Below are 22097 nucleotides of genomic sequence, written 5' to 3' on the forward strand. Positions count from 1 at the left end.
TGCCGCTGGCTTCTAGCCTTTTTGAAGGAGAAAATTGCTTTTGGTAAATTGCAAACCTCAAAAAAATCAGGACATACCTTTCTGCTTTTTTTGAACCTTTTGTAGAAGAAAAGGGCATTATACCTGACTTTCCAGATGGTGGACCCTGAATTTTAAAATAGACATGTTCTTTTCTTCCTCACCAAAAGAGGAACGAAAGACACGGAACAGCAGCCTGCTTTTTTAACCCGTGTGCTGTTCTCAGTTACACGTGTGTGGCTGTGAATGACGTTAATGTGATGTGTCCCAAGCTTCAGTGCATGAATTGCATGGTGTTTTTTAATGCTGCTCGGACTGTGGTCTCTGCGCATGTATTGGTGGTTGCAGGAAGGCTGAGACAGCCATGCAGCAGCAAGCGATTGCAGAAACCTGCTGTTGCCTGGGTCCTTTGGATGCTTGTATTTTATGCTAGCCAGGCTGCCCACCTCCACCCGCTGCTTCAGTGGATTTTGCCATGGTTTTCTTCCCAGCTTTGTCCACAGCTCATTCTCAAGGAAACGTCCTCCTCTCTCACATTGATGCTGCTGCAGTCTTCCGTCAGAAATGAAACGGTTCCAGCATGCATAGCTGTGTGCTTAAGGTTTTAATTAATTATTTTCTGGCTTGGTTTTGTTTCTTTAAAAACGGTATTTTGTCAAAAGAAATTCCTTCCTGTTTTGTCAGTATGCATTCATAAGGATTCCTTACATCTAACTACACCTGTTGGATTTAGAACTTTTTACCTGTGACCTGAGCATGCTCTCTTATGAGATGTTTGGGGGAAGAGCTGAAGGCTGGGAAAAGGGAGGGATCTAGGTGATTTGGGGAAGGAATTGGTTTTGGAAAACAGAGGAATAAAAGGAATGAAAAGGGCTGGTTGCTTACCAGCAGGTGGCAGGTTGGTGTGCTGGTCTGGCCGTGCCCCACGCTGATCCGAATGGCTGGCTGTGTGCGTGTCCATGTGCTCATCTGCTAGCTGGGAAGGCAGGCTCAGCCGTGCTGCTGGTTGGCCCAGGGGCACGGAGCTGAAGCAGCTTCATCCCTATTGAGCTGCTGGATTCCCTCTCCCCTCGCAGGCTCTTGAAGTAATTGTCTCATTCTCCTTGGCTAGATGCTGTTGGTTACGACTTGGAAGACTAGAGGATGAAAGAGCAAGTGGAAGAAGCAGAATGCCCTGAAGTGCCTTATGGGGCTGGGAGGAATGAATGAATTAATCAGCAGACTTGTGCCAGGATGTTTCGTGCTAATTACCTCTTTTGTGTTTCAGCCCTGGCCCAGCGTGTCCAACCTGGCCAAGGATTTCATTGATCGCCTGCTCACGGTGGACCCCAGTGACAGGATGACAGCCCTTCAGGCCCTGAAGCACCCCTGGGTGGTCAGCATGGCAGCCTCTTCCTCCATGAAGAACCTGCACCGTTCCATCTCCCAAAACCTTCTCAAGAGGGCATCGTCCCGCTGCCAGAGCACCAAGTCCGCGCAGTCCACGCGCTCCAGCCGCTCCACCAAGTCCAACAAGTCGCGGCGGGTTCGGGAACGGGAGCTGCGAGAGCTCAACCTGCGCTACCAGCAGCAATACACCGGCTGAGCACTGGGCTGGGACCTGCCAGAAGTCTCTCCAGAAGTCTTCCCTGCAGTGTAGGTGTGCAGCACCCTTTGCTGCACACGCACTTGGTGAGGAACGTCCAGGTTCCTCCCTCCCCTCCTTCAGGTGTCCCCCTGTGTGGAGGAAAAGGAACCTTGTGGTGGCCATCGCACCCTGCGGGCACTCCTGGGCGAGCAGTGCCACAGGGTCTCATGCAGGAAATGGAGCAGCTCTTGTGGGCTTGGAGCTCAGAGCCTCGAGGAACAGTCAAATTAAGGAGCTGCAAAGGAGGAGAAGAGCTCTTTCTGTAGCCCAGGAGCTTGGTTGTTCATAGTTATTTATTGATTCCAGAGCGTTCAGTTTCTCTCACTTGCATATGAAAAAAAAATCACTTTAAGTGCACACCTGTGTGCACATACACGTGTATATATTTAAAATGTTATATATACACCTAGTCTGAGCTGGTTTAGTCAGACTCTGTGGTGCCTTTTCAGTCAAGCTGGCATGAGTCACATGCGGCTAGAACCAGGCTGGCTCTGACTCACAGCGTGCTGCCCACCAGCTCCCCGTCCCGATGCAGCGCCGAGGAGATGCCAGACAGCAGCAGCTTTCCGTGACGGCGGTGGAGCTGTGAGGCTTCCCCAAGGGGCTGTCGGTGGCGTGGTGACGCGGAGGGTTTGCTCACGCCACGCGGAGCTGCTGTGCAAATCGGCAACCAGACTGAAGTGCTGCGACCTCGGGGCTGGAGTCCGGCTCCAGTTATCCTGACTGCATGGGTGCTCCTGATCGAGGGGCAGGGAGAGGAGGATCGTCCTGCAGGAACTTTGTGGTCCACAGAGCGATGTCCTTGGCGAGGCAGCTTCTTGGGGGGCTCCTTGCTGTCTGCCTTGAATCATCCTCCAGCAGTTCTGTTAGGGGCACAGGGCTTCTGAGTTGGTATAAAGCCGCTGTAAGGAGCGGTATAGAGGGGAGGCGAAAGGACTCTGCGCTGCTGGGGCAGATGTTTTGGGTGTCCTTGGAGAGACAAATGCAAGAGCAAGTGCAGTGGTACTGGTAGGGGTTTCCCTACTTTCAGCAGGACTGGTGCCCACCACGTGCGGTTTATTCTTGTTGCTGTGACTTGGCCCTCTCACTGTTACCAACCACGTCACTTCAGCACACCAAAGCTTTGGTTCCCTGTCCCCAGATGTTGCCATCACTTCACTGGGACAGTGAAATGGTGTTGGGAGCTGGCGAGGTGGCCACAAATGCCTCTGTAGGATCAAGGTAGGGACTTGACTAGGAAAAGCCCAGTCCTGGAGTGACAGCAGCAAGAGACACCGCAGAAAAGCCGTGGAGCCGTTAGGTGTAACTTAAATCCACCAGGGAAAAGCTGCCCTTTGGCTTTTCCTCTGCTGGATGGGTGATGGGGGGACCTCTTGTGAAGGACCTCTCAGGGGAAGGTGGGTGCTGCAGGGCTGAGCTTCGTGCAAGCCTGCTGAGATGTTTTCCCTCCTAGTCAGTGCAGCAGAACAAGGCACATTTGGGGTAGGTTTGGTCTCTTGCGATAGCAGAGGCCAGGTCTGAGTGAAGGCAAATGCTGGTTTTTGAAGCTTTTCTTACGAAGCCCTGCAGTTTTACTGTGCATCTAGTAGGTGCTTAGCTGGGTGATTCAGTCTGTCCAGGCTCTAGAGCATGGCTTTCCCTCGTAGGACTGACGTCTGTGCCACCGTGTTGTAGTGTCAGCAAGGCTGTAAAAGTTCCGTCGCATCTGCAAGGAGCTCTCACCCTGCTGGCCGTAGCCCTGCTGGTCAGCAAGCAGCAAAGCAGCACGGCTTCAGTGGAAAAAGCGTGAGTTTTCCGCACTGGGGCAAAAAAAGGGAATTTAGGGGTGTGCTTTCCACCCCAAAGCTAGGAGGGGCCGTAACCACTTTGAACACAGCTTGCTGTTCCTAAGCTTGTGATGAGAAATATGATGGAGGAAACCCAAGGACAGCGGTCGTGCATGCACTTGCAGCAGGGGTGAATTCTAAATCCTTTGCGTGGGTTTGCATGTTATTGAAAGCTCTGGGCCCCTTGCAGGCTGCCCTTTCCTGAGTGGCCATCCTACCGCATCACATGCAGTCTTTCTCCCATCAACATTAACTGGTATTGCAGAATTACTAGTTGTTTTTCTTCAGCTCTGTGACCTACAGAAAAAAAAAAAAAAAGGTTTCTTCAGATCCTTCTACCTTTTGCTGTAGTTTTTCCTGTTTCAATATAAGGAACTATAAATCAGACACGATTTCTGACAAAACAGGCAGCTTGCCACGTTCTGCTTCATTAACGGTTCAGTGCCCCTCAGGTTACTGCAAACAGCTCTTCAAAAGCAGCAAGTACTCTAAGGCAGATATTAACTGGAAATTGTTCGTACCCTGTGTGTTAAGAGATGGCCAGATGCTCTCTGAGGGTTTCTGGTTTTGAGCCATTACGTGTAACAGTCTTCTGCATGCTTTGAGCATCACACACGATCTCTATGATCTTTGTCCTCTTAGGTGCTTTCATGGCCCTCCCCAGATCATCTTGCGTGTTTATCCTTAAAATAGGTATTTTGCCTATGCAGGGAAGTCAAACTGATGGACTGAGCCAAGACCTGGAGTCTGAGACCCTTTCCTTTAACCACTAGACCATCAAAATGCCCAGATGTGTGGATTTGAAGGTGAAGAGGAGGTCAGGATGTTGAGCTCTGATCTGACCAAGCTTGCTTCTCCTCCTTCACAAAGCAGAACAACAATCTTCCCATCTATGGCAACTTTTGCTTTATTTCCCTTTTCAGCAATTGATCTTTCACCAGGAAGAGTTCGGAGTGATGTTAGTTGTGAGTTTGTGCTATGACCTGGCAGAAGTGGGGATCCTTCGCGTGCGTGAGCAGTGCTGGGTGGCTGCAGCCCACCTCTTTGTGGCATGGAGGTGCATGTGGTCCTCAGGCGTTGCTGTTAGGGAATTGCACCAAACAGGACTGAGTCTGTTCCCTCCAGGGCTTTGGCTTCTCTACAGACAGAGCTTCATATCTCTTTACTAATGCAATGTTTTCTCTTGCATGGAAAAATCAATGTAAATATGGGGAAAATCTTCATGGGCTTTCCTTTCATCATTTGATTGTAACACTTCTGCTTCAATCCCTCTTCCTTTTCTAAATTAGGTGTTTGTAGGGGCTCTTAGATGCAGACAATAGTGTGTGTGGGCAGTGGGGGGACTAGCTGAACTCCATCCGAGCATGCCTTGGTGTGCTCAGTGATCTTTGTGTTTTTGCTTTGTCTGGAAGACTGTGATGGTCCAAACGCTGCATTGCAAGGTCCAGCTCAAGAACAATTCCTCGGTGCTTTTACCCTTGCAATTGTGGCGCATTTTTCAACTGGGTCTGATGGCGGGGGGGACGGGCTACGTGCTGTAATTCTGAGCACTTGGTTCAGGTGCCTTCAACCTGTGCTCTAAGAAGCTCTTCACTGTGAATTTTCTTGATCATATGTCTTCGTGTATATTCTGCAGGGGTGTCTCAGCTCTTGGTTTATCTTACATCTCAGGAGTTTACGCTTTTCAGAAGTGCCTTGCTTGAGGATGGTAGAAGTTAAATCTGATGTTTTGTTTTTCTTCTCTTATGTTTATTTTTTGTTTCCTTCTTTCGCTCTTAATGGTGGTTCTTGATTTGGCTCGTGGTGTTTTGAATTAGCCAGGAAAATGCAGGTAACAAATACGTGTCCCAGGCTGTTGCTGAGTTTCAATGGAAGAACCGTTAGCTGGGTGCAGATCTCAGCAGAGAGCGCTTGTGTTTCCTGTACTCTGTTAAACAGAATGAAACGAAGCTGGAATGACACCTAGTGGCAAACTGCAGCGTGTCCTTGTCCAGATCCTTCCAGTTGCATTCCTGTTCTGGGGAAGATGCCGGGGTTTGGTGTGCTGATCACGCCTGCAGCCTGAGGCGTTGAGCCGCCCTCTCGGCGTGGCACTGCTCGCTCCTGTGCCCGTGCTGCAGAACAGCCTCGTAGCCCACACGGGTGTGAGCTTTGAGTTAGTGGGCACCTGCCTGAAGGGTGCTCGCTGCCGGGTAAAATGATGTGCAATCACCCCCGGCGTCTCAAAGAGATGTTCGCAAGCACCCTGCCTTGGGGGTACTAGGAGAAAGCAAAGGCTAATGATGCTGGGGCTAGAAGCAGTGGGTCTGGGACTTTCTTGGGTCATGAGACACGATGAGAAGCTCAGGGTGTTGCGTCCCAGTGTATTTTCTTTCAGGGAAAAGCAGTTTTAAGGAGTAAAGGGGTTTCTGTATGTTTGTCTTTTGGAACTCAGCACTGCTGTGTAAAGAAATCCCACCACTTTGTCCTGGGAGTTTGCCTGCTCTCCTGGGGGCAACAGTTAGCGCTTCAAAGAATGCTACCTGTTGGTTCCTCAATATTTTGAAGGGCTATTGAAAATGAATGGGAAAAGGTCTTCCAGAAACAGTGTTAGGTAGTCTACGGACTGTTAAGCTTTGCATCCAGATTTGAGTACATAATGTATTTTTCTACATGTTTTGCTAAGAAGCAATTACTTGTCCAGGTGTGATTTACTTCTCACCCTTCTCAGGCTTCTAAAAACTAACACACGAGCCTAGTGGCAGTAGAAACCCTCACTCCTTCAATCCAGCAGCAGTCTGTGCCATTTAATATTGGGATTACAATACCATCCAGATGCTTCTGCCAGTTCCTGGATTCTGTTCTTGGAAATGTACAAATGTATGTGAAGGACAGCCTTACAGCCTCGTGGTGGGTGTAAGCCCAGACAAAAGGGCTCTGACCTGCTGGCCTGTGTAGTGATGTGGAAGCCGGCTGCAGTACAGGGCCTGCATTACACACTTGTTCTGGAAACGAGAAACCTCAGACTCTTATCTTCATTGCAATTTGGATATTTTCTTCCTTTAGTTCTTGTTCTGCTCTGGTAATTTACATTTTCTTATACCCTGCTCTATTTCTCAGTCCTGTTTTCTAGCAGAACCATAGTGTCTGCCTGAGATGTCAATACACTCAGCTCATGCCATGCATGGACATGAATTGTGGTTAACTCCACTATGGGGCCGTGGCTCTGGATTTTGCTCTGCATTAGCCACAGTGAGCCCTGAAGCGATGTAACAGCAGACACACGGTGCCTTGGGGGTGGGAGAACGCTCCCTGTGAGGACCCTGTTGCTCAGGGTTGGCGCTGCCCTTCACCTCGGGTTAGATTATGCCGATTGTTTTCCAGGCTGCCTGTTGCCATCCTGCTGCAGGCTCACGGTGGGCATCGAGGTGCTGTTCTCCGGGGCGCCCCCTTCCCTCTGCCCACTGCTTTTCTGGAGCCCTCTGCAGTGGCTGATGCAGCGCCTGGGCTCTCGGTGCCTGCTCTCATCCCTCGCTCTTCCAGAGGGGCACCCTGTACCCAGCCCCGGGTCCCTGCACCGCTCTCGGGAGGTTTTTGGTGCTTTTTCTGACCACTCGGTCTCGTCTTCCAGCCTGGATTAGAAATGCAGCTCTCAGGTGCTCCAGAGGCAGGTGTGTGCGTGTCGGGTGTGCGTTACTGAGCGGTGAATTTGCCAAAAAAATGTGAAGCAGCAGGGATGCCCCGTGGTAGCGGCATCACGGAGCTTGGAGCCTTCCACCCTTGGCACCTCTTTGGTGGAGAGGGCTGCTGTCTGCCCGGTGATGTGGTTTTCTTCTCCTGCTGTCCTCCCCTGCGGTAATACTGTAGATCCCTTGTGTGTGACAGATGTGCTCCTCGCTGCTGTCACAACTACGTTGCACTGTGTTTCTGTTGAATGTGGAACAAACCCTGGCCCAAACTAGAAACGAGCACCTACCGCGAGCGCACGCAGATGCTGTGAGTTTTCTTGTTGCCTTTTGCTATGGAAAGACACCTCCCGGGAAGCCCTCTGGCCCAGAGGCCTTCCGGTGCTTGCTGTTATTTTTGGTTGCCGAATTTCCTGTGCTGGGTTGGAACCGCTCGGAAGCACGGCGGTCATGTCCTGTTAGTCCCCGGCGGGGCCGTTTGCCTCGAGAAGCATCCAGTTCTGTGACTTGCCTCTGTGTCCTGCCCCCACGCTGAGTACTGTCGCGTAGAGTGAAGTCTGAACCATTGTAATTAGTCTGTAACATTATGATTAGAGTGTACAGAATTATTTATTTTGTGTACTCTGTTAAACACGTAAATGTATTCTGTGTACCCCAGCGCTCTGTTGTCATTAATTCTGGCACACGCGCGGTCCGGTGGCTGGAGGACACTGCTCGGCAGCTGGGAACTGTGGTCAGCGAAGGCACCAAAAGCTGGGAGCTGCTCGCCCCTCGGCAGGAAGGCACCAGCGTGCCCCAGAAGCCTTCCCTGGCTTCCTCCTTGCGGCTGCCCGGAGCTGCGTGAGGGAGGCCTTGCGCAGGGGCTGGGATGGCCGTGGGATGCCCCAGGTGAGCTGGGTGCTCAGCCTCACCGCAGAAGTCACGGTTTGGTCGCCGGATGGGTGCTTTTGGGCACTTTGTTCACTTTTTTGGGGGCTGCGATTCATGCAGTGAGGGTTTTACATCATGTTTGCATCACTGGTGAAGGAAAAAAATGCTGCTCATGTTGGGACGGCCTGATCCTGCTCCTCTCTGCTGTGTCCTGATGACCAGCTCTAGTTTGAGCTGCCAGGAGCCAGCTCTTAAGCCCCTGACTGGCTCATGGCTTTTTTATTTGACCTGAGATGACACAGGGTGCTGAAGAGAGCACCTTGGGAAAAGCAGCATCCACCTGCCCCGACACCTGCCCTGCTGCCCTTGTCTGGCACCTGCTTGTGTGAAAATACCACTTTCTTCTGAAAATCCATTGTCTGGCCTTGAATTTTCTTTTCGTCTTCCAATTTTCCTTTGGGATAGCACCGAGTTTACTGCTGTGTTACCCCGAAGCCTGCACGTGCTCTGCAGCGTGCTGGCTCCAGCTGCCCCCTTGTACCTTGCTGAAGAGATGGAGCTGCCCGTGACACTTCTCCCTCTCAGCTCGTGTGTTCCCACACTGCTACGCGTGTTACTGCTTTAAAGTCCAGGCGAAGACCTTTTATAAGCCCGTGCACTCAGCAGCACCCCCCCTCCCTGCATTTGTTGCAAGCCTCAAAGCCCCTGCTGGTGCCGGTCTGTAGAGCTGCTGGCTTATAGAGACCCTGAACAGTGCCCGAGCTGCAGCCGGCCCCATGCCCGGTGCTGGGGTTGAGCTGTGGATGCCTCCAGGCTCAGCAGGTCCCAGCCGGGCACCAAGCTCCAGCTCCGGGACTAGGGAAAGGAGCCACGTTCTGCCCCCATGCTCCTGGTCCGTGCCACGAGAGGAAAGGAGCCAGAGGCCGTGCCTGGCGCAAGGAAACGGTGGCACTTTATTGCTCTGCAGTGCGGGGAACCTCGCTTCGCGCTCAGCCCCTCGCTAGCAGGGCTGGAGGTGCCGGGAGGCTCTGCCCAGCTCACCTTGCCTGGGCACTGGATCCCTCCGTCCCCGGCTCTACCCCTGAGCGACGATGGAGTCGATCCAGTTTCGGAACTGGCTTACGCGGGTGTAGACAGCAGGCGTGTGGACGTTGCAGTTGCTGTTTCCCCAGGAGACGATGCCGATCAAGGTCCAGACGTTCCCGTTCTGGTATACAAGCGGGCCCCCGGAGTCACCCTGCGGAGAGGAGAGCCCCGGCTTCGCTGTGCCTCCGTCCTGCTGGTGCCAAGGTCCCGGGACCTCGCTCCAAACCCATCTCTGCCACCCCAGACGCCTGCTCCCCTAGGAGCTCGATCTCAGGCTCCCCAGGTACAACAGCCCCCATATCCTCCGCGGCCCCGCGGTGCAGGGGGGATCCGGCTCCTTACCTGGCAGGAGGAGGCGCCGACCCCCCCGGCGCACAGCATGGAGCTGGTGATGCTGCTGCCCCAGTACTGCATGCACTGGCTCTGGGAGACCAGGGGCAGGGTTACCTGCTGCAGGCGCACCGCCAAGGCGTTGGCTGGGGAAAAAAGCAGTGTTAGCTTGTGCTGGGCAGGCACATGGCCCTGGGCTCCGGGAGCACACGGACATCGCTGCGTAAGGGCACGGGCACCCCGGGGAAGCTCCCGCTGGCAGGGCCAAGGTGCGGGTGCTGCCCTGCAATGCATGTTGCCGCTCCCTGCAGACGTACCCCTTGCACACTCATCTCTGGGAAGGTGCAAGCAGCCCAGAGCAAAGGCGAGCTCGTGCCTGTGCACAAACACCTCTGGGGATGTGCCCACACCCGTGCCCACACCAACACACACGTGCACATGGTTGTGCACGCCCAGACGGCCACTCAGCCACAGCTCCCTCCTCCCCACGTGCACATCGTGTGCTCCCCCAGCAGGTGCCTGTGGGTACCCCGCATCCGCCAGGCCCTTTGGGAAGGAGGGTGGCCACACACGGCCATGCATGCCGTCTTCCCCCCGCTGCAAGAGGCAGCTTAGCTTGCCGGGAGCCCACCGAAGCCACAGGGTACATACAGTTTGTGTTGGTGCGTCCCCAGCCGGTGGTGACACACTGCAGGTTGCTGGGCAGAGCCAGGTTGGCTGGGGCCAGGCAGACGGGGGCCACGCGGGACCCCAGCTGGGCAGGCGAGGAGAGCTTCAGCAGGGTGATGTCGTTGTTGAGGTTGTAGGCGTCCCAGTTGGGGTGCGTGACGGCCTGCCAAGAGCCAGAACGTCTCGTCCCAGCCCTCCAAGAGACACCGCGCCACGGCACGGAGCTGTAACCCCCTCCGCACCGCATCCACCCGACTCACCTTCACCACGGTCTTCACCTGCACGGCCTCCGACCCGGAGCTGCGGTCATATTCCCCGAGGACAACAACGTGGGAGTAGGGGCTGCAAGAGGCGTGGGGGGTGGTCAGGGAGCCCTGTGGCAGCCAGCACCTGGCCCAAGGGCTCCGCAGCCCCGGGGCTTGCAGTGGTGCCAAGGGGCCAGCTGGGGAGGGAGCCGTGGGCTGCTCGGTCCCTTTGGTGCTGGGTTTTGGGGCTGCCCCGCGATGCCCGGCGCATCCTGAGGCTGCGCCCGTCCCTCGGCCAGTGTTCTCTGGCACGGGGCTGGGGCTGGCGGGTGCCAGAGGGCATCACTCCTCACTTGAATTCGCAGTGGGCAGCCGTGACCACCCAGTTCTTGTTGATCAGGGAGCCGCCACAGAAGTGGGATCCTGTACGGGTCTGGGGAGGAAAAGGAGGAAAAGAGCTGGGGCTGAGCCCTGCGGCTGTGCCCAAGGCTGGGGACAGGCAGGGGGTGCGGGCGTCCCCTTGGGTGCCTGCCCACGTCCCGACCCCAGCGCCCAGCCCTGTGGGAGCAGGACGGTGACGCACCTGCAGGGACACCTGCCAGGGCCAGGAGCCAGACACCGCATTCTGCCCGTTGATGATCCTCTCGTTGTACTGCAATGAGGGGCTGATCATGGGCACCCCACAGCCTGCGGAAGATGCTCAGGGGCACGAGGGTGGCCAGGCACAGCACCCCGCTCAGGGCTTGTGCCCAGGGGCTGCACCCCTGCTCTGCGCTGCCATCCGCGCTGCCCCGGTCCTCCCGCACCCCAAAGACCTGGTGGCACCTTGGGTGCTGTGCCTGGGGGAGCAGAAGGATGCAGGCCACTGCACCTGCCCGGTACGGTGCCACCTCTCTGGATGCGTGGCTCTGCTTACCTGAGACGGCGCTGGCGAGGGCCAGGCAGGCAACTGCCCACAGAAATGCCATCCTGGGAGGACATGGCCGCATCTCAGGGCCACGGGCTTTATAGCAGCTGGGAGCCACGTGGCTCGTGGCCAGGCAGGGCAAGGTCCCCGTAGTGCCTTGTCCCAGCTGTGGGCAGCGGTGCTGTGCCAGGCCTACGCCTGCCGTGCCCCAGGTGGCCCTGGTGTCAATGGCTGCAGGAATGGACTGCAGAAAGGCACCAGGGGTGCTTGGGCACTGCTGGGATGAGTTGTGTGGGTCCTCGCTGCAGCCTCTGATACTACAGGGAGTGAGGGTCCTGTAGGGCCATGACGGGGGCACATTTACCGCTTGGGCTATTTGCTGGCACATAGATGGGGCTGAGATGGGTGCCAGTGCCTGGGCTGTGGGAGACCGCCGTGTCCCCAGGCCTGTTTCAGATCTGCTTGGCACCGGGGCTGTTCCTCTGTGTGGCTGTGACACGTGCCTGGGAAGGCGAACATCCCAGCTGGACGTTCCCAGGGCCCAAGGCCACCCCTGGAAGTGTGTTCCTGTGCAGGTGAGTGCATCCCAGAGCCAGCTGGGGTGAGCAGAAGCCTTCCCAGGCAGCCAGGGGCTGTGGAGAGAACACGGTGAGCCCCTGGGAGGATGGCAAGGCTGACCCCGCAACCCCTGTGCCACCCCCCAGCAGCTGCCCAGCCCCTCTGACCCCAGACTGAAGAGAATACTTCTGTCCCCCCAGCCTCCCCTGAGTGCCTGGAGCTATTCTTGGAGCGATGCTGAGCACAGGGACAGTCTCTGCTCTGTGCCACCCCTGTGCCCTGTCCTCTGGCACGTAATCAGGACACTGGCAAGTGCGTGCAGAGCTCAAGTCTTTATTTCTGTATCAGTGCCATACATGGACAGCAGGCTCAGGCCTGCCACAAGGCAGCAAGTGCAGCAGAGTGTGGAGGTCACCTCTCCTGCCACCCAAGGTGCTGTGGGGCTGCGCACACATGTGCAGGCCAGGCAGGAGGAGACGGCAAAGGAGGGCTGGGCAGGGAGCTCCCGGGGAGCTGAGCACAGAGACCCACTTTGCTCCGGGGGAGGAGATGACCAAGCGATGGACAATGGCAGTGGACGGAGGGAGAACCAGTGCCCAGAATGGTGCTGCCTATCATGGAGGAAGCTGGGACAAGAGGATGCTTGACGCACAGGTGAAACTCCTTTCATGTCCTGTAAGATGTTGGAGTCTTGGACTTCAGTGCTGTTGTGGATGCTGGCAAGAGAGCTGGATCCAGGAGTTGGGCAGGTCACCACAACTCAGAGCTCTCTCTTCATGCCAGCAGGGAGAGTTATGGCATTACCCAGGGTGGTGAGACCCCTTCTTCTCTATTGCCATGAGCCATGATGAGCTGGCTGAGATGCTTCCCCCCATCCATGCATGGTCTAGGCTGGTTAACAGGAGAGGAAGCCCCTACATGGCCAAAACCCTCTGGCAAGCCTGGGCCTAGCAAGGCTACGATTTGTCTCAGAGCTGGGGTGATCAAAGAATCAATGCCCAGGCTGCTCTGGCTGTCTGGAGCCTCAGGGAAACGCAGACGTTTCTGCAGCCCCATGGAGAGTTGGCCTCACCCCAGCTGCAGCCTCCTGTCCTTCGCTCTGCTGCTCTACTTTCTCCTACAGGCAATAGGCTAAACCTGAGCAGGTCTCAATTGCTGCCTTAGCAGGCCAGCAGAGCTGTGGGTTGAATTTTCTCCTGACCCAGGTCTCCTGGGTCTGCTTACAGGGGTGACAGTTGGCTCAGCAAAGCAAGACCAGAGAAGGATGCTACGTATCCAGCCTGTCCCCGACACAGGGCAAGGTGCAGCGCAAGGGGGATGCCACGTGGCATCTCCGTTCTCCCCACACACAGCCTCGGAGCTGTCCCGCGTGGTCTGTGTGTCCACAGGGGCAGCGGGGAGCGGGGCCGTGGCAGGCAGCAGGTTGTGTCAGGCACACTTGCCCTTGCGAAGGCAGAAGGGCAGCTCTGGTGCAGGGACCAGGATGGTGCTGAAGATGGGCTGGTAGCTCTCGGGCAGGGCCTGGGGGTGCTGCGCCATCATTTCCAGCACCATGTGTCGCACCTCCTTGGAGACGTCACCCCGGAGATCCAGCAAAGTGGAGATGTGCTCATCGCTGGGCAGAGAGCAGGAGGTGAGCCGGGGTGCAGCTGGCCCACAGCACCGCCGCCTCTGCAGCCCTGCACATCGCTGAGCCCCGCAGCACTCACACCCCCCCCAAACCTCCCATGATCCAGAGAAGCTGAGCTGAGGCTGGGGAGAGCTGGCACTTCAAACCAGCCAAATCTTTAAATAGGCTTGAAAATAATCCCACAAACCTTATAAATTTTGGTTTTGGCATTTCATGTGTGTTTTTTTTTTTTTTTTTTTTTTTTTTGCCAATTCTGACATTTCCAATTTGGTTTTGTGATTGCTCACCCTTTTGGCAACTAAATATGGACAGATGAATGCCACAGCAGAGCTGCTTTTCCTTTTATGTTTTTGCCCTTGGAAATTTGCAAGAATCCCTCAAATCTGGGACATGGGAAAACTCTTTCTGCATGCTCTGCAGCCCAAACCTGGCTCCCCAGTGCAGTCCTGCCTACCCTATCTCATGGGAGAGCAGAGCTGGGCTCCCTACCTGACGTCAGGGTACTTGGTGATGAAGCCCAGCACCTCCAGGCTGAGCAGAGCCGTGTCTTTGAGGCAGAGCAGCTCCCGCACGGCAAACACGGCCTCGAGGTTCTGCTGGCTCCTACCCAGGCCCTGAGAGGGAGAGCGGGATGTATGTGAGTTTCCAGCCAGTTTCTCCTCACAAGTGCACCAAGGGTAACTGCCCCATCTTTTTCCTAAGCCAGTGCACCCACTGGAGGGGAACAGCTCGTAACTCTGCACTGGCCTTGCTCTGGGGCTACCCTGCGGCTTGTGCAGTGCCCCCTTCTCATAGCCCCACCCCAGCTCCCCACCGCCTTCAGGCACCTCTCACCAGGCTACAGAAGAGCTCCCGGAGCTGCGTGGCGTCCTGCAGCAAGCGGTCACAGAACTGTCCCCGCTCCTCCTTGCTCTTGCACACCATCCTCTTCTGCATGAGTGCCCTCAGGTACTGGTTTGCAACCAGGACCTCGCACTCTGTCAGCAGGAGCTGGGCACCAGGGCAGAAGAAAGCTGTTAGCTCTGGGGGTAAGACATGAACTGCCCAGGAAAGGTAGAGGGGGAAGGGGCCAGACACAACACCAAGCACTGAGGACAGAAGGACAGCTGAATCTGGGGGAAACCCCAAACATTTCTGCATGATGGAGCCCCTGGGGCTGCTCTGGAGGACACGGGCTCTCCAGCAAATCTTCAGTGACCGTGGCTTTGCATCTCTGCTCCCCTCCCAGTGCCCTGCTGTCTCTGGGCTGTGTCCTGGGCCCCAGCACTGCACCCTACTGCCCACCGTAGAATCACAGAGTCATAGAATGGCCCAGGCTGGAAGGGACCTCAAAGATTATCTAATTCCACCCCCCCCCGCCATGGACATGGACACCTTCCACTAGACCAGTTTGCTCAAAGCCCTACATCTTTGCCCTAGAGGCAAGCAGCTGGTCAGAGGACACATGAGAGAAGCCCTGCAGCAACTGTACCGTGAAGACAGGTTTCTTGACACGGGAGAAGTCCTTTGCGTACTTGTCTATCACTTCGCACATGCTGTTGACCAGCTGGGACCCAGAGAGCCACTTACGGGAAGCCAGATGCACACACAGGGGCTGAAAGAAGCACAGAAAAACATGAAGTGCCCTGCACCGTATTGCTCTTGTAGCAGTTCCATCTGAAGGGTGGCACAGCACCTCATAGCACCTGCCCTCCTGCTGCCTGGAAGCATGTCTGCTTTGCCTTGCAAAAGCCCCCAAGCCTATTTGTACAAGAGGGCCCTGCCAGCAAAAAAACTAGGAGTGATGTAGATTAGGAAATGGATGGAAATACACTGGGACTGCCACTTTTGGGTCTGTTTGATGCCCACAGACCAGCATTTTGAGCTTCACCTGGGTCGTGGAGTTGCACTGCACCCAGGTAGCACCTGAGGTTTGGGGCAGCAAGCTTCTCCTCACATGCTTGCTTTTGGCCTGTCCTTCTGCAGCTTAATTTTTAATTTCTACTCCTTTCCACTTTCCCTGCTTAGACATAATGTTTTTTTTGCTCAGGGCTTTGACCTCCTCCTCCCCTGCTGTCCTTGTCAGCAGCATCCTCTTCCTGCCCAGAGGCACACATTCTCTCTGTATCTGCTGGGGCCATGGCAATCTCCACGCTGCCTGTGAGCGCTTCATCCTTCAGTGGCTCTTTTGTTTCCATGGCATTCACCTTCCAGCCCTAAATAGCAATGCCATTATTTTTTCCAGATTTCGTCCAGACTCCAGGAACGCTAGATTTGACTATACTGGCAGGAAATGACTTGGGCAGTCACAGATTGGATTGTATCCTCTGCACGGACACTGCCTCTCTCCTACTTGGTTTTGTGCCATGAAACAGCCACAAAAGGAGCGCAAGGAAGCCCAGGTGGGCTGTGGCTCCCAGCCTCTGTCAGTTGGTGGTTTTGGGGCTATCTGCCTTGGTGATACAGGGTGGTGCTGGCAGGCAACAGCCATCGTGTGAGCTGCTGGTGGTTTATCAAGGCCTGGGAGCCAGGCTGGCAGGGATGAGTTTGCAGGATGATAGCCAGCTGGATGCAGCCCGCTGTTATGGAGCACGTGGCCCATATCCTGGGCAGGAGTAGGCAGTGTAGCAATAGTGCTGTTCTGTGGGGACAGGTCTGTTGCATCCCCGCCAGCCTCAGGGACTGTGGACAAACGTACCTGCAGGTCAAGGAGCAGCTCCTCCAGCAGCAGCTGGCAGGCTTTTTTCTGCATCCTGTCTAGAGCAGCCTGGAGGGACACAGGGACTTCTCTGCAGGCAGAGTCGGGGTGCAGAGTGGGGACAAAGGAGCTAGAAGAGAGAGAGAAGGGAGGGGACGGGTAGCCCGGGAAGTACAGTGGGGACACTAGTCCCAGAGGGAGCTGGGCAGGGGGATGGAGAACTTGTGGTTCCTTGCAGGTAGAGTGGTTGCTCTGAGAGGCAGCCAGAAGGTGCTGAGGCTGGTGCACTTTACCTGAGAGCCAGGTTGTTGTTGAGCATGGCCAGTAGGTAGGGGACGTAGTACTTGGGTATGGTAGGATCCTTCTGGTGCTCCTTCCCATATTGCACTAGGGCTTCCCGCAGACTGCAACACAGCGAGTGAACCACGATGGGCAGGCACCTTGCCACAAATGCCTGGAGCAGGGGTGCTCCCACGGCTCTTGGGGGCACACGCGCTTCCCACAACCCTCCCAGCTCACTTGGCTCTTTCCAGTCCTGCCATTGGGAGGTAGGATAGTGGGTAGGATAGTGGGACCCATCTTGGACCCCGTGGAAGAACAAGGCGCCGCACTACCAGGGAGGCACTTGGGTGAACAGGCCCTGGAAGCTGATGGCCACCAGGAGCTGGGACAGCAGCCCCACGGGTAAAAGGCTGCTGAGCCTTCCACGGCCTGGATCAGCACTGGGTGCCACATGGCAGATCTCTGCCATCAGCCTATGGTGCTGGGCTGTGGGGACGCAGGGTCTGTGAGGAGGGGAAGGGGTGTGAGGGGCTTCACTGACCGGCCCAGAAATGCCTCGAGCTCCTCCAAGGCCATGTTGTAGACCTTCTGCTGCAGAGAGTTGGTGATCGAGGAAGTTACCTTGATATTACTATTCAGCATCTGCACGGGGAGAGGACAGTGGAGGTGAGTCAGTGGCTGCAGGCCATGGCCCCCTTTTGGGGGGCTCTCAGCATGGCCATGCCCCAGCTGCTCCTCATGGGGCACTGCATGTCTGCCCCTCAGTGGCAGCCCAGGAGAGGGAAGGGGAGAGCCTGATCACATCTCAGAGCTACAACAAGCACAAGGTGGCCCTAGACAAGCCAGCAAGACAGCAAGGGCACAAGGTGCCAACCCGTGGTGCTGGGGACCCACCTCTATGACATCAGTGGGCAGGTCTGACTGGAAGAAGCCCTGATGGTCCGTCTTGGGTTCCTTTTCCCCGAACCACTCCTCGAACTCCCTGTTCAGGGTCCTCGGCATCCACTCCAGCACACTAGTCTGTGGGAAGGACGCCCGCCATGGCCAGCCCAAGACGTCAGGTACCAGCTCCCTCTGGACCCAATGCACAGCCCAGGAGCAAGTCCTGGGCCTCATCCCCCAGGCTCAGGGGCCCACGCTGCTGTCAGAGCAGATGCCTGTGAGGTGGCCAAGGCTGGGCCCCTGCACGCACCGCACATGTGCTGTCCTGTTCACTCACCTTGAGTTTCACCACGTATCTCCTCTCTGTCTGATCCACAAGCTCGGGGGAAATCAAGGGGCCCAGAGAAGAAACATCCACTTCTGGGAGAAGGTCCGGGTGACCCATCATCTCGGAGCTGGAGGGCAGAGGTGGGACTGGGCTGGGAAGACCTGCATTTTCCAGCAGTTCCTACCTCTGCCCTCCCCAAGGCCACCCCCAGCAGCCAGGGACTGCGTGCTGGTGACAGCCTGGCTCCCTGCACCTCCCCTGCTTGGGGTTGCCGCTGACCTGTGGTACACATGAAGCACCCACTTAAGGAGGTGGAAGAGCGCCTGTTTGTCCAGGTCTTCTCGGAGGATGTCTTGGAGGTGGCTAGCGAGGGCCTGGTGGTACGTGGCGGTGCAGACGCTGAGGATGTTGTAGTGGGCTGGGACGCACTGGACCATCAGGTCCTTCACCACACGCAGCTCGGACACGATGTCCCTTTGCAGCGCCTCCAGGTGCCTGGACAGCCCTGCATCCATGCGGGTGGTATGGAAGTGGGTTCCTGTGATGGTCTCCTGGAGAACGTGGTAAAACTTCTGCCTCCAGCCCTTTGGGCGGCCAGGGGGCAGGAAGGTGGCATCCAGGAGCAGAGTATCGTCTATTTTCTCCTCCCTCTCGATGATCCTTACAGCGGTGACGAAGAGAACTGGGTCCTCCTGCACCAGCTGCAGGCTCCTGGCCACAATGCCCCACAGCTGCTTGGCCAGGCTCTCGTTGAGCTCCTGCAGGCCACTGAAGTAGGACAGCACAGTTGCCTGGGCACTGGAGAGCCCACGAAGGTGCAGCTGGGAGAGGATGTTATCCCGGAGGTGCTCCATCATCATGATCTCCACGTGGGCCTCCAGGAGGTGCTGCCCACGGAGCAGCTGCAGCGTATGGGAAAAAACCTCGTGGACTGTGGGAGAGGGAGGAGAGATGCCAGGATTGAGTGCAGGGGGGCAAAGGGGAGCAGGTGCTGGGATCATGGGCATGGGGTAGCAGGGAGATCATGAGGGAAAGGGCCTGAGATCTGGGCCTCTGGAAACACAGTGCTGGAAGAGGCCCTACAGAGGCGGCGGCATCTCCATCCACGGAGACTTTCCAAACCCGATCAGCAAAGCCTGAGCAACCTGCTCTAGCTTTGCCACCAGCCCTGTGTAGAGCCCAAGGTTGGACTGGAATATTCCCGAGTGCCTTCCACCCCAAATCCATGAGCACTGGGCCAGTGCCTTACCCGAGAAGAGCTGGGGCAGCACCTGGACCACCGAGGCCAGCTGCACGTGCTCTGCCATCAGCGCCCGCATCTGCTGGAGGTCCTGGAAGCGGTCCGCGCAGTCGAGCAGGGCCCATCGCGCTGCCCCCAGCTCCTGGCACACGCTCTGCACCTCCTGGACCGCCGACCGCAGCTGCTCCAGCCCTGCACTCACCCCCTCCAGGTAGGACTGGACAGTTGACTGGGGAGCAGAAGGGAACAGAAGGCAGTGGGGAAGCACTCAAAGGCTGGTGGACTCGCGCACTGTTTGCCCCAGCCCTGCCAGGCCTCTCTTGCGTGCACTTCCCCAGCCCCGGAGGGTGAGAGCTGCCTCTGCCATCATGCCTTCTCGATCCCTCACGATGACCCCATCCCACCAGCTTCAAGAAGGCTGCTCCAGCGACAGGAACGTCCCTCATCACCCCTCTGAGGACACTAAGTCACATTTTACTGAGACTGTGTGCAGGGTTTGGGGTGGCCAACGGCTACTGAGCATGAGGTGGGAGAAGGGCATCACTGTGGGGTTACCAGGGCAGCAGGGTGAGCAGTAACCAGATGTCTCCTTTCAGATTTAAAATACTACTTTGCTTCTACAAAACATTTACAGGCCCCAGGGCCCCAGGATGTCCACCAGTCATACTGATGGCATGAAACACCTCAGTGGCCATAAGCCCTGCTCCAAAATGGATTTCCAGTTTTTCCAGCCCTGCAGCAGCGCTGGCACATCTTCACGCCCTGTCTGCCCATTTAGCTTTTGGTTCCTGGTGCAAAGAAGCACTTTTATGCAGGATCAACAGAAATAAGTTGTTGTTTCTGAGGCAACTTAAAACAAGTTGCCTCTTGGGCAATTCACCCACATTCAGGGTAGGATGAACTATCTCCAAAATCAGACTGATCAGGTTATTCGTTCTTCAGGTTATGCAGAAAGGGATCACAGAGTCACCCTGACCAGGGAGGTGTGCACATCCCTTATTTACGTGTGCAGAAATACTGCTGCTCCCGTGGGGGATCTGCAGGCAGGGATGGGGCAGGCGGGAGCTCTTCGCCTCCTCCCGGCCATGGGGAAGCGGAGCTGTGGGTGCTGGGATGGGGCAGTGGTGGGGAGCGCTGCCTCCCGCACGCAGGATGTGTCCAACACTCTTAGTGTGTAGTTTCGAAGGATGGACAGACACAGGAGACTCATTTTAATACTTCAGACAATACCCAGGGGTATTAGGTGGTGGTTACCAAATTTTTCCCCTGAACAACTGCATTTCTCCCACCGAGTGCCGACCAAAGGACAAGATTTTTCCAGAGGCAGAAAAAAAGATGATTCAATGCAGAAGACCCTGGCTGGGATCCCTACTTGGGGAGGTGGCAAAGCACCCATCAGGTGGGACGTGCCAAATACCCACCTTCAGCCGCGACTGGATGGAGCTGTTCCTCTGCGTCTCTCGGCTCCGGTACTGCCCGAGCCCCTCCAGATTTTCGGGGCGGTAAAACACCCCCGAAGCCCATTTCAGAGCAGCTCCTCTCGCTAACTTCTCAGCCTTTTCCACCTCTGGCCACTCCTCATCTGGGGATGAAGCCAGGGGTTAATGAGCACAACGAAGCCTCTCCTTGCGGGCAGGAAGGGCCCCCGAGGCCAGAAGCAGGAAGCCGGCCGCGAGCGGACGTCCAAGCACACCCAGATGTGGGCAGCCGGACAGGACGGCGGCGAGCGGGACCTCCCGGGAGGGCCCCCAGCGATCCCACCGCAGAAGGCTGCCCTGAGGAGCTGTCACCCAGCCTGCCAGCTCAGGACGTCACCCAGGCTGAGGTGACCCAGCATGACAAGGACGGGTCGCCCAAAGGGGTCTCATGCCACAACAGGGTTAGGGCAGTGAGTCAGCAGCTGGCGTGGGGAGCTGGCGGCCGGCACAGCCTCTGCGCCTGGTGGTCCTGGAGGGGAAGGAGCCTCCAGCTGGGGCAGCTGCGCTGCCGAAAGCTGAGGTGAGGCCAGGAGCCTCCTGGCCTCGTTGGTCTCCCAAAGGCACCTGATGCATCTATGCGGGGCCACAGCGTCCTGCCTTAGCCCCAGCACAGCGCCCGAAGCCGTGCCAAAGGCTTTCTTGCCACAGCCCCCGGGCTGTGATCCAGCGCGGCCGCCACATGCCAGCCCCCCCCCAGCGCCTGCTTTCACTGCGTGCCCCCCCTCCCCAGCACCCTCCCAGCGTGGGGCTCCGTCACTCCATGGGGATGTCACCCTGTCCCCAGCCGGGCTCCCGCCCTGCCCACAGGGCACCGCCGGGGCTGGGGGCTCTGGAGGACGGCAGTGGGTCCCAGAGAGCGCTGGGGAGGTGGGCAGCTCGCGGGGGAGCAGAGCTGGGCTTCCACCCTCCCGAGAGCGCAGGGAACAGGGAAAAAGGTCCGGGAGGTGGTGAAGCGGGGACTGGGGGAGCGCGAGGAGCGCTGAGAGCAGCAGCAGCAGCATCCCTCCCCGCCCAGCACCCCGAGGGGCTGCCTCACCCCGTTACCTCTGGGGCTCGCGCCCTGCTCGTCGTCCGCCGACGTGCCCATGGCCTCTGCGAGCTCCAGGGCCGCGGGGCTGGGCTGAGCGGAGGAAGCCGGCGGCCGTTTCCTCAGCGGTCCCCGGGGGGGGGGGGGGGGGGGGCGCGTTGGGCGCCCGCCGGCTCGCTTCAGGACGTCGGGGGCCGGGCAGCGGGGTGGGAGCGGGGTGGGGACGGGGGGGGGGGCAAGGAGGAACGGCAGCCCCTCGCAGCCGGGCGGCGTGGCCTGGGGGCACCCACGGTGGGTATGGGGTGACCCCTACGGGTACTGGGTGTCACCAGCGGGTGTGGGGTGACCCCGGTGGGCACGGGATGTCCCCGGGAGATACGGGGTGTCCCCAGCGGGCACTGGGTGACCCCAGTAGATATGGGGCGACCCCAGCGGGTTGGGTGCGTCCCCAGCGGGTACGGGGTGCCCCCAGGCAGCGCGGGCAGCGGCTGAGCTTCGCCCACCGGGGGCACGAAGAAGCAGGGGCGCGGCGATCCGGCCGGGCAGCCGCGGTCTCCGGTCACCGGGAGGGACGCGGGGCGCTCCCCGTGCTGCCCGCCGCCTCCCCGGGGCGCGGCCGGGGCCGGGGGCTCGGGGGCGGGGGGGGGGGGGGGCGCTCGGGCAGCCCCGGGGGCCCCGCCCCGATCGGGCCCCGCCCCCCGCCGAGGCCCCGCCCCCCTCCCCCGAGGCCCCGCCCCCCCCGTCCCGCCGCT

The 22097-nt window shown here is 57.5% G+C and overlaps 3 protein-coding genes across 9 annotated transcripts in view; 1 reads left to right on the forward strand and 2 right to left on the reverse strand.

Annotated features, from left to right (window-relative positions):
* The window catches only part of PSKH1 (protein serine kinase H1), a 38942-nt gene extending 31154 nt beyond the window's left edge, over nt 1-7788 (forward strand). For all 7 annotated transcript variants that reach the window (XM_040571383.1, XM_040571390.1, XM_040571389.1 and 4 more), the window contains one exon: nt 1286-7788. In XM_040571383.1, the coding sequence (XP_040427317.1) occupies nt 1286-1603 (318 nt within the window). In that variant the 3' untranslated portion in view covers nt 1604-7788. The remainder of the gene's footprint in view (nt 1-1285) is intronic.
* A 312-nt stretch (nt 7789-8100) lies between these two features.
* On the reverse strand, nt 8101-12082 carry CTRL (chymotrypsin like). Its single transcript, XM_040571394.1, has 7 exons — nt 11253-12082; nt 10920-11023; nt 10690-10769; nt 10352-10433; nt 10074-10254; nt 9435-9568; nt 8101-9243 (listed from the first exon to the last, which is right to left on the reverse strand). Exons 1-7 carry the CDS (start codon nt 11629-11631, stop codon nt 9082-9084), a joined length of 1122 nt encoding a protein of 373 aa, XP_040427328.1. The 5' UTR covers nt 11632-12082; the 3' UTR covers nt 8101-9081.
* A 36-nt stretch (nt 12083-12118) lies between these two features.
* On the reverse strand, nt 12119-21979 carry EXOC3L1 (exocyst complex component 3 like 1). The gene is made up of 13 exons (XM_040571378.1): nt 21363-21979; nt 20262-20422; nt 18850-19069; nt 17880-18531; nt 17610-17727; nt 17285-17410; nt 16932-17032; nt 16402-16512; nt 16109-16238; nt 14903-15025; nt 14266-14421; nt 13921-14045; nt 12119-13416 (listed from the first exon to the last, which is right to left on the reverse strand). The coding sequence occupies exons 1-13, from the start codon at nt 21403-21405 to the stop codon at nt 13230-13232; spliced, it is 2253 nt and encodes a 750-aa protein (XP_040427312.1). The 5' UTR covers nt 21406-21979; the 3' UTR covers nt 12119-13229.
* Nucleotides 21980-22097: the final 118 nt, after the last annotated feature.

The sequence above is a fragment of the Cygnus olor genome, chromosome 12 (genome assembly GCF_009769625.2).
Source record: "Cygnus olor isolate bCygOlo1 chromosome 12, bCygOlo1.pri.v2, whole genome shotgun sequence".
Classification (NCBI taxonomy): Eukaryota; Metazoa; Chordata; class Aves; order Anseriformes; family Anatidae; genus Cygnus; species Cygnus olor.

What these genes read in the sequence shown, in the direction of transcription:
- CTRL (XM_040571394.1), bottom strand. Translation starts at nt 11,631, where the DNA reads ATGTGCCAGCAAATAGCCCAAGCGGTAAATGTGCCCCCGTCATGGCCC. An exon ending in GCTGCCCACTGCGAATTCAA is followed by an intron (nt 10,434 to 10,689) that starts GTGAGGAGTGAT and finishes CGCCTCTTGCAG; the next exon opens with CCCCTACTCCCACGTTGTTG. An exon ending in AGGTGAAGACCGTGGTGAAG is followed by an intron (nt 10,255 to 10,351) that starts GTGAGTCGGGTG and finishes GGCTCTTGGCAG; the next exon opens with GCCGTCACGCACCCCAACTG.
- EXOC3L1 (XM_040571378.1), bottom strand. Translation starts at nt 21,405, where the DNA reads ATGGGCACGTCGGCGGACGACGAGCAGGGCGCGAGCCCCAGAG. An exon ending in GTGCTTCATGTGTACCACAG is followed by an intron (nt 17,728 to 17,879) that starts GTCAGCGGCAAC and finishes TCTGCCCTCCAG; the next exon opens with CTCCGAGATGATGGGTCACC. An exon ending in AGCTGCTCCTTGACCTGCAG is followed by an intron (nt 15,026 to 16,108) that starts GTACGTTTGTCC and finishes TGCTTCTTTCAG; the next exon opens with CCCCTGTGTGTGCATCTGGC.